General features: G+C 42.0%; 1 protein-coding gene across 1 annotated transcript in view; it reads right to left on the bottom strand.

Annotated features, from left to right (window-relative positions):
• slc25a26 (solute carrier family 25 member 26) overlaps nt 1-16,855 on the bottom strand; it is an 88,090-nt gene that overhangs the window by 24,378 nt on the left and 46,857 nt on the right. Inside the window, exon 6 of the mRNA XM_033625515.2 lies at nt 7,446-7,490. Coding sequence (XP_033481406.1) covers nt 7,446-7,490 — 45 coding nt within the window. The remainder of the gene's footprint in view (nt 1-7,445; nt 7,491-16,855) is intronic.

The following is a 16,855-nucleotide window of genomic DNA, read 5'->3' as shown; positions in this document are numbered from 1 at the left end:
GAAATGTCGAGAGAGACAAGAAAGGGTTGTCGATAGAGGAGGATGATGAAAGAGCGAGAACAAGGGGAGAAAGAGGGGAGAAAAAAACAAAGAGAGAGAAGATTGTTGTTAGTGTAGATATCAGACACATTGAGAACACATTGTGAACCTTGGTCCGGTCTGGGGTCCAGACCCGCGGCTGGGAACCGGGCTCTCCGGCTATTTTTGTGTTGCCTTTTCTCCCCAGTGATGTCATGCTACTTGTTTCCCAAGAACTGGGACGGGACAAGAGGGAGGCATGAGAATATGCTGCAGCGCTCCCACTCCATCATCTTTACACATTTTGTCCAGATGCCATCAGATGCTGAAGTACAGTAGGTCAGCACATGTCCACATATCACATGCACATATCAACACAGGCTTTTATTTGTTAACATTTATGTACTGAAGCACTAAAATACACAAATTTAATTAATAGAGACACATAAATATACACTATACATCAGGGATCTCAGATTACAGTGAGGCCACCAGCCAGGTTGTCCTGTCCAACTGGGACCACTTAAACACTAAAAAAAACTTGCAAAACTGCAACTATATACACTCGGAAGCTGAGCGACTGGTGTTTCCTTCTCCTCTCCCTTGCACACAGTATACTGCTTTGCATGTTTAGTCATGTAATGATGCTTGAGATTGTATTCCTAAGGAACAGCAGCCAGAAGTGGCAGTAAATTACATACAAAATAATCAGCTGTCCACTGCTCTTGAAACTGTCTGCACCCCAGGTAACTTTTCTTCAAGGCTTAAAACTTTATGTTGATAACTTAGCAGTTAAATGCAGCTTACCTGATGTTAAATGTGAAACAAAGAGCTGATTTTTGTGCACCAATCTTTAAAGGAATTTGTTAAGCAAACTTTGTTGTTTTTTGTATGCCTCCATGGAGAAAGTTCTTACTGTACTGAAGTAAAGGACGTCTGTGTTTAACAACAGCAAAACTATATCAAAACATTGTTCAAAACTCTTACACAACTCGTGCAGTATTCAATTCAATTCAATTTTATTTATAAAGCCCAATATCACAAATCACAATTTGCCTCACAGGGCTTTACAGCATACGACATCCCTCTGTCCTTAAGACCCTCACAGCGGATAAGGAAAAACTCCCCAAAAAAAACCCCTTTAACGGGGAAAAAAAAAACGGTAGAAACCTCAGGAAGAGCAACTGAGGAGGGATCCCTCTTCCAGGACGGACAGACGTGCAATAGATGTCGTACAGAACAGATCAGCATAATAAATTAACAGTAATCCATATGACACAATGAGACAGAGAGAGAGAGAGAGAGAGAGAGAGAGAGAGAGAGAGAGAGAGATGCAGGTAATGACAGTAGCTTACAACAACATTAATGAAAGTAATAATATTATAGTTATAGTTCTGGCTACTGTGGTACAATATGTTGAAAGTATGTATTAGTATCAGACAGTATACTTGTGTGACAATAGTCATATGTGTATAATAACAGTAGAAGTATGACTAATGACTAATGATGGCAGCAGCAGCAGGAGGCATCTGGCAGGACCACGGCAGCAGCACAACCACACACGTCACACTGTCCAGGCACCGCTGCGGTATGAGTTATTCTGAGAGACAGTGGAGCACAAAGGCTCCGGAGAAGAAGCCGAGTTAGTGACATCCAGAATGGCCGAGTTAGTAAGATGCAGTAATAGGATGAGAGTGAGAGAGAGAGAGAGAGAGAGAGAGAGAGAGAGAGAGAGAGAGAGGGAGAGAGAGGGAGCCCGGTGTATTATAGGGGGTCCTCCGGCAGACTAGGCCTAAGTCAGCCTAACTAGGGGCTGGTACAGGGCAAGCCTGAGCCAGCCCTAACTATAAGCTTTATCAAAGAGGAAAGTCTTAAGTCTAGTCTTAAATGTGGAGACGGTGTCTGCCTCCCGGACCGTAACAGGAAGATGATTCCACAGGAGAGGAGCCTGATAGCTGAAGGCTCTGGCTCCTGATCTGCTTTTGGAGACTTTAGGGACCACGAGTAACCCTGCGTTCTCAGAGCGCAGTGTTCTGGTGGGATAATATGGCACTATGAGCTCTCTAAGATATGACGGAGCTTGACCATTTAGAGCTTTATAAGTTAACAGTAGGATTTTAAATTCAATTCTGGATTTTACAGGGAGCCAGTGCAGAGAAGCTAAAACAGGAGAAATATGATCTCGTTTCTTAGTTCCTGTTAGTACACGAGCTGCTGCATTCTGAATTAGCTGGAGAGTTTTTAAGGACTTACTAGAGCTACCTGATAATAAAGAGTTACAGTAATCCAGCCTTGAGGTAACAAAAGCGTGGACCAATTTTTCTGCATCTTTTCGGGTCAGGATAGGCCTAATTTTCGCAATATTACGCAGATGAAAAAATGCAGTCCGTGAGGTTTGCTTTAAATGAGAATTAAAAGACAAATCTTGATCAAATATTACTCCGAGGTTTCTTACGGTAGTGCTAGAGGCCAGAGCAATGCCATCTAGAGAAACTATGTCATCAGATAAAGAGTCTCTGAGTTGTTTGGGGCCAAGAACAATAACTTCAGTTTTGTCTGAATTTAACATCAGGAAATTGGTGCTCATCCAATTTTTTATGTCTTTAAGGCAGTTATGGAGTTTAGTTAATTGATTACTTTCTTCTGGCTTCATCGATAAATACAACTGTGTATCATCCGCATAACAATGGAAATTTATAGAGTGATTTCTAATGATGTTACCTAAAGGAAGCATATATAGAGTAAATAGGATTGGTCCGAGCACAGAACCTTGCGGAACTCCAAAACAAACTTTGGTACGTAAGGATGATTCATTACGAACGTCAACAAATTGAAAACGATCAGATAAATAAGATTTAAACCAGCTTAGTGCTGAACCTTTTAGGCCAATTAAGTGATCCAGTCTCTGCAGTAGAATTTGATGGTCAATTGTGTCAAACGCCGCACTAAGATCTAATAAAACAAGAACAGAGACGAGTCCTTTGTCTGAAGCAATCAGAAGGTCATTTGTAATTTTAACTAGAGCTGTCTCAGTGCTATGATGCACTCTAAATCCTGACTGAAATTCCTCAAATAAATTATTATCCTGGAGAAAATCACACAGCTGGTCTGCGACTACTTTCTCAAGGATCTTTGACATAAAGGGAAGATTAGATATTGGTCTATAGTTGGCTAACACCTCTGGATCCAGGGTGGGCTTTTTTAGGAGAGGTTTAATTACAGCTACCTTAAAAGACTGTGGTACATAGCCTGTTAATAGGGATATATTGATCATATCTAATATATGAGTGTTAACTAAAGGAAAGACCTCCTTAAGTAGCCTAGTTGGGATGGGGTCTAAGAGACACGTTGATGATTTAGATGAAGAAATCACTGCGGTCAATTCTTGAAGAGAAATTGGGGAGAAGCAATCTAAATATATATTAGATTCTACAGCTGTGTTTGAGGTTAGATAGGTAGGCCTACCATCCGAGGGCAGGAGGTCATGAATTTTGCCTCTAATAGTTAGAATTTTGTCATTAAAAAAGCTCATAAAATCATTACTGCTAAGGGCTAAAGGAATACAAGGCTCAATAGAGCTTTGACTCTCAGTCAGCCTGGCTACAGTGCTGAAAAGAAACCTGGGGTTGTTCTTGTTTTCTTCTATTAATGCTGAGTAATAGTTTGCTCTGGCATTGCGGAGGCCCCTCTTATAAGTTTTGAGACTGTCTGTCCAGATTAAACGAGATTCTTCCAGTTTGGTTAATCGCCAATTCCTTTCAAATTTTCGCGATATTTGTTTTAACCTACGGGTTTGAGAGTTATACCAAGGAGCAAACTTTCTTTGCTTTGTTAATTTCTTTTTAAGAGGAGCTACAGAGTCGAGCGTTGTTCGCAGCGAGCCTACGGCGCTATCAACAAAATGATCAATTTGGGAGAGGTTAAAGTCGGCACGGGAAACCTCAGTACAATCCAAGTCTCATTTATCTTCTTTCCAAAACATGTATTTTCGCTAAAAACCTTACTATTTAAAACTGAAATGGAAGTAGGGGTGTGCCATATCATCTAATTCACGATAATACTGGTATAATTTTTAATATGATGTGAAAAATTCATATTGTGATAGTTGCGATATTTCAACGCCATATTGTTACCCATGACAAATACAAGCAGGGCTGAAAGAGAAATTATTACAGACTCCACGGTGGTTTCGAAAAGAGGAGAAGCTTCAGCAGTGTGGAATAAACTGTGGCGTCCTGAGTAATTTATGAACCCGCTCGAACTTCTCATACTCTTTTAGCAAGTTACCGCTCAGAAGGAACTCATTCAGCGGCTCCTCTGGCAGCAGCACAACATCTCTCCCTCTCCTCTCTCACCATGTGCACATGGGAGTCGGTGTTGTGAAGTGATTTTGTCATAAACCTTTGGTAATGTAAACCTACAAGATGCTCGCGCCTCAACAAACAACTACATATATGTGAATGTGCAGTAGTTATAGCATAAGAGCCTGTCACAGGTTACTGTGTGATGATTAGAGGAGAAATGGCAGAGCATAAAGGTCCAGGTGGGGAAAAAAGAGAAGGTAATCACCTGTTGATTTTATATATAAATCCCAGGGTACGTTTTTATATTTGGGAACTGTTTAAGCGCGTAATTTGTGGTAGATTTTATTTTGTTGAACTATTAATATTGTATACAGAATCTGAATCTCACTCTGAGTTACTGTTGCTGTTAAAGAAATGAGAGATAGTTTTTGATAAGGTTTTACTGAATATTTGAAGGCAAACTGTAAAAAACAAAACAAAACAAAAAAACGTAAAACTATATCATTTATTTTGTTGCAATTTAATGTTCTAAAGGCATGCAAAAAAAAACCAAACTTTTCTTTACGAATTAAACGTAACACACGGTGAGTAATCAATATACAAATGATCATTTGGGGGGTGAAGTATCCTTTAAGCCTTGCAAAAAAAAAATTGCCCTGCAGTTGGATCTGGTCTGGTTGTGTGACAGCCCTGTTATATAGAGGGCTGCCAGTTTATTAACATGCAAGTTCTCTCTGTGTCTGAAAACACTCACATCACAGGACTACTTGTCTAAATGCAACTGGCTACTGAGTGAAACCACCTGATGTTTTTGTTTTGAAAATGAACCCTTTGTCTCTTTTTCTCCCCCGACTTGTTTCACCAAAGCGATGAGGAGACTGACTATGCAAGGTTAGACTTTGTATAAGATGCATGTGGACAGCTGGGCTGCCTCGGGCGCTGCAAGGTATGATTACTTCTCAGGGAGAGCAATTGAGCAACAGCATGGAGCGATTACTAATATTTTCTTTGTCCATTCCCCCCCTGCGAGTTAAATCGGCTGCATGTTATCTCACTCTCCTCCTATCTCACACACATGTGGACATCACTGAAACCATGTGTGCGTGCACGACACATGCAAACACAAACAAGTAAACAGAGAGAAGAAGACAGAAAGGAGAAGGAACCAGCAGACAGTGTGTGCGAGCTCAGGATGTGTCATGTGTGTTCCATTAGAGGGCAGATTAAAAAGGAGATTTTGTTTTCCACATCAAAGGCCTCGCACTGGGGGATTCCTCCGTGTCTCTCTCCCTCTCCGAGTCTCTCCATCCCTTCCTCTTTGTTTCATGAATAAATAATAAGGGGTAAACCTGGGAAAACAAACTTTTTGACCTCTGAACCCTGGTGTCACGGTCAGAGTTTGCACCTGGACGACTTCCCACAGGAAAGAGGTGGTAGGTCTGTGTGCACGCGAGTGTGTCAGTGCATCACGTATGTGTGGGCAGACAGCATTTTCTAAGTGAATCCCATTGGTTAAATTTAAGTTCCCATCGTGCCTTTTTGACGCAAAAATTCCTTGAATTTTCTGTGGCTGTCTCTTGGTGTTCAATCATAACCTAAACGTGTTACACCCTCCTGTTTTGCTAATGTTGTTTTTGAGGTCAGAACAGATGGAGTAAACTGCAAGTCTTACTCTGCAGTTGCTGCTGGGAAAAACAACTGAGTGAAAACCACAATATGATGAAATGAATGTGTGAAATAACAGTGAGAATTACTCACATGGTGTGAAAAAATAAATCTCTGTGCAGTGAACAACGTGTAAAATTATTTAATATTGTGTGACGTGCCTCACTGTAAAGTTCCCTGACTTTTCCTGCCTGCAATATGCGTCTCCATGATATCCCAGAAATTCAAGAACGAGTTGAACTGAATGCACTCTGCGAAAGGATTTGTCTGCTTACTCGTCTTCCAGCAGGCCTACAGCAGTTGGTTGGTTTTCTCCATTTTCCTCTTTCTGATTCCCTCACTGACAGCTGTGCTGGCTCGGTGTGAAATAAAAAGAAAAAGGCCATAACGCAGCACATTACCATCCCACAAAGCAGATGGAAGATCTTGCCACACACATGCACTCACTCTCAAATTCCTTTGCTCTGGCATTTTTCAAAATAAATCACGTTATTCTTGATTATCAAAAGCCTTTCAACATGTTGGTGGTCACTCTAAAGGAATGGCAGTAAAAATCTGTTTGGTTGCATGTACAGTTTTTCATCTCCTGCCTTTGACTAGTCAGCTAGGCAGCCAAGGAAAGGTCTCATTAACTATTCAGAGCACCATGTTAACACAGAGGATACATATGGGAGGACTGGGAGCCAATGGATGGAGAAGAGGACAAGGAGAAAGAGGAGAGGAAGAAGAGAGAGTCCAGATTCCAGCAGTTCAGCTCTCCGCCAACGGACGTGTCCAGATGGCCTGGAGAGAGAGGGCCTTTGACTGAGGGACAAAGAGACACTTGTGGACGACAGAATCGAACTCTCGCAAACGCACAGACGCACGCACATACATATGCACACACAGCTGTGAAGTGTATTGTTGGTCTCGGGCCGGGCTGTTAGCTCCTAGCATTGATGGAATGTTTGACTGTCCGCCGCCTCTCGCGCCCTTGAGACATGATGTCACTCCAACAAAACGCCGTCTTTTCAAAGAGAGGCAGCTTTTTATGTGTTCAGGGCCACACAATGAAAAGAGAGAGCAGGCGAGGAGGGAGGAAAAGATATTAAGAGAGAGAGAGAGAGGAAGGAAGGTGAAGAAAAGCTAGAAAGAGACAGATATGCAGGATTGGATATGCTTGTGATAAATTGAAAGCTAGTTTGATGGTAGTCGTGACAACCCATTAAAGCGGGGTGTGAAGTCCCATTTTCGCCTGCCACAATGATACAGGGGAATGCAGAGGGTGAGCCCGCTGTAAATGTGTCAGAGCGTAAGCGCACTATTATAGCTTTACTACGGATTTATCACTGGGAATAATTACTGTAAATGATGGTGCTGAGGAATGGTGGAGAGTGGAGGGGTGAAACAGATGGAGAATAAAGAAAAGAGCAAATAAAGTCAATAAGACAAACATTTATGGAAAGATCTGATACGTACCTTTAAATATTCCCAAAGTGGAAACTGCACCAGCGAGAACGGGATCTGAAAAAAAGAAGCAGACAGAGTTTTAATCATTGGGATTATGTCAGCGTTACGTTTTGATTTTCCTGAGGTTCAGGTTTCATCTTTAACCTCCAATCTCCTGCACTTGTCATTCCTGCCACCTTTCTCTGTTTCCTCTCACTCGTCTGACTGCTCCCTTGTTCCTTCTCACTGCTGATGATTAATGAATGAGACGGGCTGTGGTCTGGCAGTGTTGAATGAATAGATGGATAGACGGACGGATGGAGCAGACTTGGAAGGAGGAATAGAGGGATGGAGGGAGAGCTCTGATGGTCGGGGTGCACGAGCTGCCACTGGAAATACTAAATCAGCTCAGGCAGGAAGTTACAGCGGGAGGAAATTGACGGCAGTGCCAAGGCAAGGGGTAAATGACACACAGTCAGACCACACACACACAGACTGACACACACACTCACTCTGACATACAGCGACATGCAGACACATGCACAGAAATGGGCATAATTCACAGAAAGACAGCACTAATTCACACAGACACGTATATTCTGACCGTCCCCTGAGAGTTGAAACTTCAGCAGTGAGAGACCTCTCAGTCGACTGAGATTCTTTATCTCAAGAAGTTGTTTATTTATGTTGTTTATTTGCACAGTACTTCTGGGGATGTTCTGTCTCTCAGATTGAGCTGCAGAGCAAGCACTCCTGACTTTCACGCTGCTCTCCGGGACCAGCAGCTTCAGACAGAGACCCCGGGTGTGTGCGAGAGAGGCAGCTGGCCGGAAGAAGACAGGTTTTGTCCGGTCAGGCTTTGAGAAGTGGTGAATTTACTGCTCACAGCAACTCGCTACAAAAAAGTCTCTGGCCATAGGTGTAGATTTCTGGGGGGATGCAGGGGACACACTGCCCTCAAAATTTAGAACAAGTGCATTTGTCCCCCAACATAAAAACATGAAAGTAGCAGTGAACTTTATCTTGACAAAAGTAAAGACATTTATATCTGACTTGGGTACAGCCCTTATATATTCTCTTCTTCACTTTGAGGGACACATTGCGGACACACACACACACACACACACACACACACACACACACACACGTGTATCCTGTCATCTTGCGCTGCAGGAATGGCAGGGCAGGACAGGAAGGAAGAGCAGGAACAAAAACAAAACCAAACAGAGAAATAAATAAAGTGACACTGCCTCATGTCATCGGTCTTTGATCACAGAAACAAGAGGATCATTCATCCATCTGCACCACCTCCTTCATCATGTTCCATCAGACTACGTTAGCACGTCGGTAAAAGCCGAGGCGATCCAACTCTGAGTCAGCCGGAGCACAAAGACAATAAATGAACTGTGTTTATGCCTCTTAATGAGCTTATTAGGCACTTAGTCCAAATGAACTGACCTCATATATAAACACTCTGAAGTGGAATAATTTAAAAGGTGTGTGCTGCATCTGCTCCCTGAGAGCTGAAAACACATCTTTTAAGATCTTTATAATGACTTGGAGTTTTATTAAAAGTCATTTTAGAAACAAAAGTAGCTGCGGTAGTTAGCCAGCCCCCTGTAGCCGGTGCGGAGCCACATAGCATAGCCTTAGCCTCTGCTAACTGTCCTCCGGTAACTCCCGTTCAGCCGGGAGGTTGGGTTACGGTTCGCCAGAAGCACAGCTCCAAGCAGAAGCCCACGGCTCACCACCAGCCTGTTCACGTTTCCAACCGCTTTTCCCCACTCAGCGACACACCCGCTGAGGATAAAACTCTGGTTATTGGCAGCTCTATTCTGAGGAACGTGAAGTTAGCAACACCAGCGGCCATAGTCAAATGTATCCCTGGGGCCAGAGCGGGCGACATTGAATCAAATTTAAAACTGCTGGCTAAAGCTAAACGTAGATTCAGTAAGATTGTTATTCACGTCGGCGGCAATGACACCCGGTTACGCCAATCGGAGGTCACTAAAACTAATATTGCCTCGGTGTGTGAATATGCAAAAACGATGTCGGACTCCGTAGTTTTCTCTGGACCCCTCCCAAATCTGACCAGTGATGACATGTTTAGCCGCATGTCATCATTTAACCGCTGGCTGTCCAGGTGGTGTCCAGCAAACGATGTGGGTTTTGTTAATAATTGGCAAACTTTCTGGGGAAAACCTGGTCTTATTAGGAGAGACGGCATTCACCCCACTTTGGATGGAGCTGCTCTCATTTCTAGGAACCTGGCAAATTTTATTAGTAATTTAAATCCCTGACAACCCAGAGTTGAGACCAGGACAGAGAGTTGCAGTCCTAAACGCCTCTCTGAGCTTCTAGTTCAGTTACCCAGCCATAGTTTTCATAGTTTTATACAAACGGTGTCTGTCCCCCGACCACCTAAATTATTTAAATCTAAAATTAAACAAAGAGGAGTTGTGCATAACAACCTCATAAAAATTAAAACCTCTTCTGTGACAGAAAGACAAAACAGGAGAATTAAATGCGGACTGTTAAATATCAGGTCTCTATCGTCTAAAGCAGTGTTAGTAAACGAATTAATATCAGATAATCATATTGATTTACTCAGTCTCACTGAAACCTGGCTGTGTCAAGATGAATATGTTAGTCTCAATGAATCCACTCCTCCCAGTCATAATAATACCCACATTCCTCGAGGCAGCGGCCGAGGAGGGGGAGTTGCAGCCATTTTTAACTCTAGTCTGTTAATCAGCCCTAAACCTAAACTAGATTATAATTCATTTGAAAGCCTCGTTCTTAGTGTTTTACATCCGACCTGGAAAACCTCGCAGCCACTTTTATTTGTTATAGTGTACCGTGCTCCTGGCCCGTATTCTGAATTTGTATCTGAATTCTCAGAGTTTTTATCCAGTTTAGTTCTTAAATCAGATAAAGTTATTATTGTAGGCGATTTTAACATTCATGTCGACGTTGATAATGACTCCCTGGCTACCGCGTTTATCTCATTAATAGACTCCATTGGCTTCAGTCAGGGTGTACATGAACCCACTCACTGTTTTAACCATACCCTCGATCTAGTTCTGACGTATGGAATTGAAATTGATAACCTAAAAGTCTTTCCACAGAATCCCTCGCTATCAGATCATTATCTGATTACTTTTGATTTCTTTTTACTCGATTACACGCCACTCAGCAACAGTTACTATACTAGATGTTTATCAGATAGTGCTGTCACAAAATTTAAGGAAAAGATTACTTCGTCGTTAAATTCAATACCAATACCTTCAGTAACAGAGGTTTCCCGTGCCGACTTTAACCTCTCCCAAATTGATCATTTTGTTGATAGCGCCGTAGGCTCGCTGCGAACAACGCTCGACTCTGTAGCTCCTCTTAAAAAGAAGTTAACAAAGCAAAGAAAGTTTGCTCCTTGGTATAACTCTCAAACCCGTAGGTTAAAACAAATATCGCGAAAATTTGAAAGGAATTGGTGATTAACCAAACTGGAAGAATCTCGTTTAATCTGGACAGACAGTCTCAAAACTTATAAGAGGGGCCTCCGCAATGCCAGAGCAAACTATTACTCAGCATTAATAGAAGAAAACAAGAACAACCCCAGGTTTCTTTTCAGCACTGTAGTCAGGCTGACTGAGAGTCAAAGCTCTATTGAGCCTTGTATTCCTTTAGCCCTTAGCAGTAATGATTTTATGAGCTTTTTTAATGACAAAATTCTAACTATTAGAGGCAAAATTCATGACCTCCTGCCCTCAGATGGTAGGCCTACCTATCTAACCTCAAACACAGCTGTAGAATCTAATATATATTTAGATTGCTTCTCCCCAATTTCTCTTCAAGAATTGACCGCAGTGATTTCTTCATCTAAATCATCAACGTGTCTCTTAGACCCCATCCCAACTAGGCTACTTAAGGAGGTCTTTCCTTTAGTTAACACTCATATATTAGATATGATCAATATATCCCTATTAACAGGCTATGTACCACAGTCTTTTAAGGTAGCTGTAATTAAACCTCTCCTAAAAAAGCCCACCCTGGATCCAGAGGTGTTAGCCAACTATAGACCAATATCTAATCTTCCCTTTATGTCAAAGATCCTTGAGAAAGTAGTCGCAGACCAGCTGTGTGATTTTCTCCAGGATAATAATTTATTTGAGGAATTTCAGTCAGGATTTAGAGTGCATCATAGCACTGAGACAGCTCTAGTTAAAATTACAAATGACCTTCTGATTGCTTCAGACAAAGGACTCGTCTCTGTTCTTGTTTTATTAGATCTTAGTGCGGCGTTTGACACAATTGACCATCAAATTCTACTGCAGAGACTGGATCACTTAATTGGCCTAAAAGGTTCAGCACTAAGCTGGTTTAAATCTTATTTATCGTTTTCAATTTGTTGACGTTCGTAATGAATCATCCTTACGTACCAAAGTTTGTTTTGGAGTTCCGCAAGGTTCTGTGCTCGGACCAATCCTATTTACTCTATATATGCTTCCTTTAGGTAACATCATTAGAAATCACTCTATAAATTTCCATTGTTATGCGGATGATACACAGTTGTATTTATCGATGAAGCCAGAAGAAAGTAATCAATTAACTAAACTCCATAACTGCCTTAAAGACATAAAAAATTGGATGAGCACCAATTTCCTGATGTTAAATTCAGACAAAACTGAAGTTATTGTTCTTGGCCCCAAACAACTCAGAGACTCTTTATCTGATGACATAGTTTCTCTAGATGGCATTGCTCTGGCCTCTAGCACTACCGTAAGAAACCTCGGAGTAATATTTGATCAAGATTTGTCTTTTAATTCTCATTTAAAGCAAACCTCACGGACTGCATTTTTTCATCTGCGTAATATTGCGAAAATTAGGCCTATCCTGACCCGAAAAGATGCAGAAAAATTGGTCCACGCTTTTGTTACCTCAAGGCTGGATTACTGTAACTCTTTATTATCAGGTAGCTCTAGTAAGTCCTTAAAAACTCTCCAGCTAATTCAGAATGCAGCAGCTCGTGTACTAACAGGAACTAAGAAACGAGATCATATTTCTCCTGTTTTAGCTTCTCTGCACTGGCTCCCTGTAAAATCCAGAATTGAATTTAAAATCCTACTGTTAACTTATAAAGCTCTAAATGGTCAAGCTCCGTCATATCTTAGAGAGCTCATAGTGCCATATTATCCCACCAGAACACTGCGCTCTGAGAACGCAGGGTTACTCGTGGTCCCTAAAGTCTCCAAAAGCAGATCAGGAGCCAGAGCCTTCAGCTATCAGGCTCCTCTCCTGTGGAATCATCTTCCTGTTACGGTCCGGGAGGCAGACACCGTCTCCACATTTAAGACTAGACTTAAGACTTTCCTCTTTGATAAAGCTTATAGTTAGGGCTGGCTCAGGCTTGCCCTGTACCAGCCCCTAGTTAGGCTGACTTAGGCCTAGTCTGCCGGAGGACCCCCTATAATACACCGGGCTCCCTCTCTCTCCCTCTCTCTCTCTCTCTCTCTCTCTCTCTTTCTCTCTCTCGTATTCTATTACTGCATCTTGCTAACTCAGCCAGTCTGGATGTCACTAACTCGGCTTCTTCTCCGGAGCCTTTGTGCTCCACTGTCTCTCAGAATAACTCATACCGCAGCGGTGCCTGGACAGCGTGACGTGTGTGGTTGTGCTGCTGCCGTGGTCCTGCCAGATGCCTCCTGCTGCTGCTGCCATCATTAGTCATTAGTCATACTTCTACTGTTATTATACACATATGACTATTGTCACACATGTATACTGTCAGATATTAATACATACTTTCAACTTTCAATTGTACCACAGTAGCCAGAACTATAACAATAATATTATTACTTTCATTAATGTTGTTGTAAGCTACTGTCATTACCTGCATCTCTCTCTCTCTCTCTCTCTCTCTCTCTCTCTGTCTCATTGTGTCATATGGATTACTGTTAATTTATTATGCTGATCTGTTCTGTACGACATCTATTGCACGTCTGTCCGTCCTGGAAGAGGGATCCCTCCTCAGTTGCTCTTCCTGAGGTTTCTACCGTTTTTTTTCCCCGTTAAAGGGGTTTTTTTGGGGAGTTTTTCCTTATCCGCTGTGAGGGTCTTAAGGACAGAGGGATGTCGTATGCTGTAAAGCCCTGTGAGGCAAATTGTGATTTGTGATATTGGGCTTTATAAATAAAATTGAATTGAATTGAATTGAATTGACATGAAGCTGTCAGAACAAGAGTAAATTCAACTGAGCACAGCAAATTAGGTTTCTGAAATGAACTGATAAAAGACGTGATGTCCACTTGTATTAAAAAGACTTATGACAAATAAAAAATATGTAAAAGTATTACTAAGCCTAATGTACAATAACAGTTGATGTTAAGAAAAGCAATCTATCATGTCTAGTGAGTAAATATTTAAATAGTCCAAAACCAAACCAAGGTATGCGGAGGCCCATCTCTGAACCAACAACACATCGAGCCTTGAAGCAGATGGGCTACAGCAGCAGAAGACCACACCAGGTGCCGCTCCTGTCAGCTGAGAACAGGAAACTGAGGCTACAGTTCACACAGGCTCACCAAAACTGGACAATAGAAGATTGTAAAAACGTTGCCTGGTCTGATGAGTCTGGATCTCTGCTGCCACATTCAGATGGTAGGGTCAGAATTTGAAAGCATGGATCCATCCTGCCTTGTATCAACAGTTCAGGCTGCTGGTGTTGGTGTAATGGTGTGGGGGATATTTTCTTGGCACACTTTGGGCCCCTTAGTACCAACTGAGCATGGTTTAAACACCACAGCCTACCTGAGTATTGTTGCTGACCGTGTCCATCCCTTTATGACCACAGTGTACCCATCTTCTGATGGCTACTTCCAGCAGGATAACACACCATGTCACAAAGCTCAAATCATTTCAAACTAGTTTCTTGAACATGACAATGAGTTCACTGTACTCCAATGGCCTCCACAGTCACCAGATCTCAATCCAATAGAGCACCTTTGGGATGTGTGTTTGAGGAAAGTTCCCAGCACCTTGTTGGATCTATGACACCAAGAATTATGGCAGTTGAAGGCAAAAATTCAGTCCAACCCGGTACTAGCAAGGTGTACCTAATAAAGTGGCTGGTAAATATATGTTGTACAAACAGACAGAAACACGTGACCAGTACTCTATCTAGTACTCATGCCTATCACGCTCTGAATCTCAGCTGAAATGACGACTCTCATTAGAAGATTTCTATCAGCTGTAGCTACAGTAGCTAAAAAATGTTTCCAGCTGACTCATTATAAACAAAGAATCTTGTAAAAGGGTCTTAAACATGCACATGATGGCTGCAAATATAATATAATTCTAAAAGACTAAAGCTAAGGAGCATGTTGTGTATTTCAGGGCAGTTAGGGATAGTTGGTATTGTGACCTCATCTTCAATTGATTTGGATGCTTAAAAGTGGAGCATCAGATGCATTAGTGTTTGTATTTTCCTAACAGCATACTTTACTTTCACTACAGAAAAGGACCTGTGGATGTAGAAATCAATGAGTTTTACCCTATTTTCACACGTTTGGCTGAGGGTGCTGAAGTGTAAAAATCCCCAAACCAAATAAAGAGCATGTAGAGCTGCTATTGTTTATCTTGATTCAGAAAGCGCATCAACTTGGCTTCCACACAATGGATGCTCCAGTTTTAGCAGGTGAATCTATAGTCTACAAATATTGCATTCAGAAATATAAATTATTTATTAAATGCTCTTCAGCCCAAGCCAGTCCAGTACATGGAACTAACAGAAAAGTTCCAGTGGAAACTCTCCGTGCCCATCTAGTCTATCCAGGCATAAACAAGCAAATTCTCTCAGTCCTTAGAGATGTTAAAAAACCTGTATCTGATGTAGGTCTGGTATCAAGCCCATTCAAAGTGGAGCATTATACCATGAGGAGTGAGTGCACCTCTATTTTCCAACTGTGGTGAGATGAGAGAGCTTAAAAAAAAAGGAATAAAAGTGCACCTGTCTTTTATTACCATCTCTATGAATTCAGGGTTTTTTTCCAGTCCAGGAGAGACAGAGAGAAAATGGAGGCAGGTGCTGAGGTAATAACCACTATTATACTGAATATAAGCAGAACTGCTATCAGCAAAAACAAAGTGATAGTGAAAGTAAGTGAATCTATGGAGAGACTCATTTCATATTTATACTTCACAATTGTCTCATAATTGACCTATGGCTAAGTCCCGCCCTCAAATGCGATGAGCCAATCACAGTGCGTATAGCCATTCCCATACACTCAGACGTTCTCTGCCTGGCCGTAAATGATGAATGTATCCCTCCAATGCGTAGTTTAGGCCCTGATCGTTATGTCCCCAAAAATCATCAGTTGCCTCCTGCGAAATGCCGTGTACTGTGACACCTGCCATAGCGCCGGTCACTGAATGTTGATAGTTTGTCCGAGTGAGTGGAGGGGGGCGTGGCTTAGCCATAGGTCAATTGAGTATCTTGCTTTATTCAGTGTTTTTACCACTTAAATCACCAGGTCTGTTTGTTTTGGAGAGGAAGAGACCTCTGCGGATAATTCAGCTCCTGGTTAAAACCTCCTGAACAATGAACGAAGAAGAAATGAGAAGAAGTTTCAGCTGGTTTCAATCTGCAATGTTCACTACTAGATGCCGCAAAACCCTCCTAAATCTTACACACTGGACCTCTAAGTAATGTCTCTTATCAAGAGTTATTATTTTAAATCAGCTTGAGATGTGAAAGAAAGAAACATCTGAAAGAGAGGTGGCAAAAGAGTCATTTCAAACTGGAGGACTTTTTGAACAACTGCAATGAGTGGAGAGACACGGAGGGAAGGAGAGGGTGGTTGTGCAGAGGATCTGGAAAGACTGATCCACCAATGATTTATGACTTGGTTCGACACCCCTGGCACACGGAGCGTGTGTGTGTGTGTGTGTGTGTGTGTGTGCGCGTAGCCTGGCAGAGATGGAACGTCTGAAAACCACATGTGGCCTGATTAAAATTGATAAGCCATTTATAGTTAAGGGAAGGCTGAGGGCACTCACACTCTCTCAAACTCACTCTCTCTCACACACACACACACATACACACACATTTGAAGCATGTATGAACCTGAGTAGATGTGGCATAGGGCAGAATCCAACTGTGTGTTTGTTTATTTGAGATATAAAATCAGATGTAGAGGGTGGAGGACGTGAGCTAATAACTGTTATTTTTTCCAGTTCTAACTGACTCCCAGTGCAATGATGTTGGTGTAGCGATGCAAGGAGACGACAGACATGATAAATCTCTCAGCTGAATGAGAAATGAAGACAGGTAGAGACAGAAAGAGAAGTGGTGAAGAAAGGAGATAGGACATGTAATCAGTCTCGTCCTCCTTCTCTTTCTCGTTCTTAAACCAGAGCATCACCCCTCTGTGAACGTCCCAATC

Source organism: Epinephelus lanceolatus, chromosome 1, assembly GCF_041903045.1.
Source record: "Epinephelus lanceolatus isolate andai-2023 chromosome 1, ASM4190304v1, whole genome shotgun sequence".
In the NCBI taxonomy this organism is placed as follows: domain Eukaryota; kingdom Metazoa; phylum Chordata; class Actinopteri; order Perciformes; family Serranidae; genus Epinephelus; species Epinephelus lanceolatus.
Note: the sequence above shows the minus strand (reverse complement) of the source record. Positions and strands in the feature narration are given on the sequence as shown.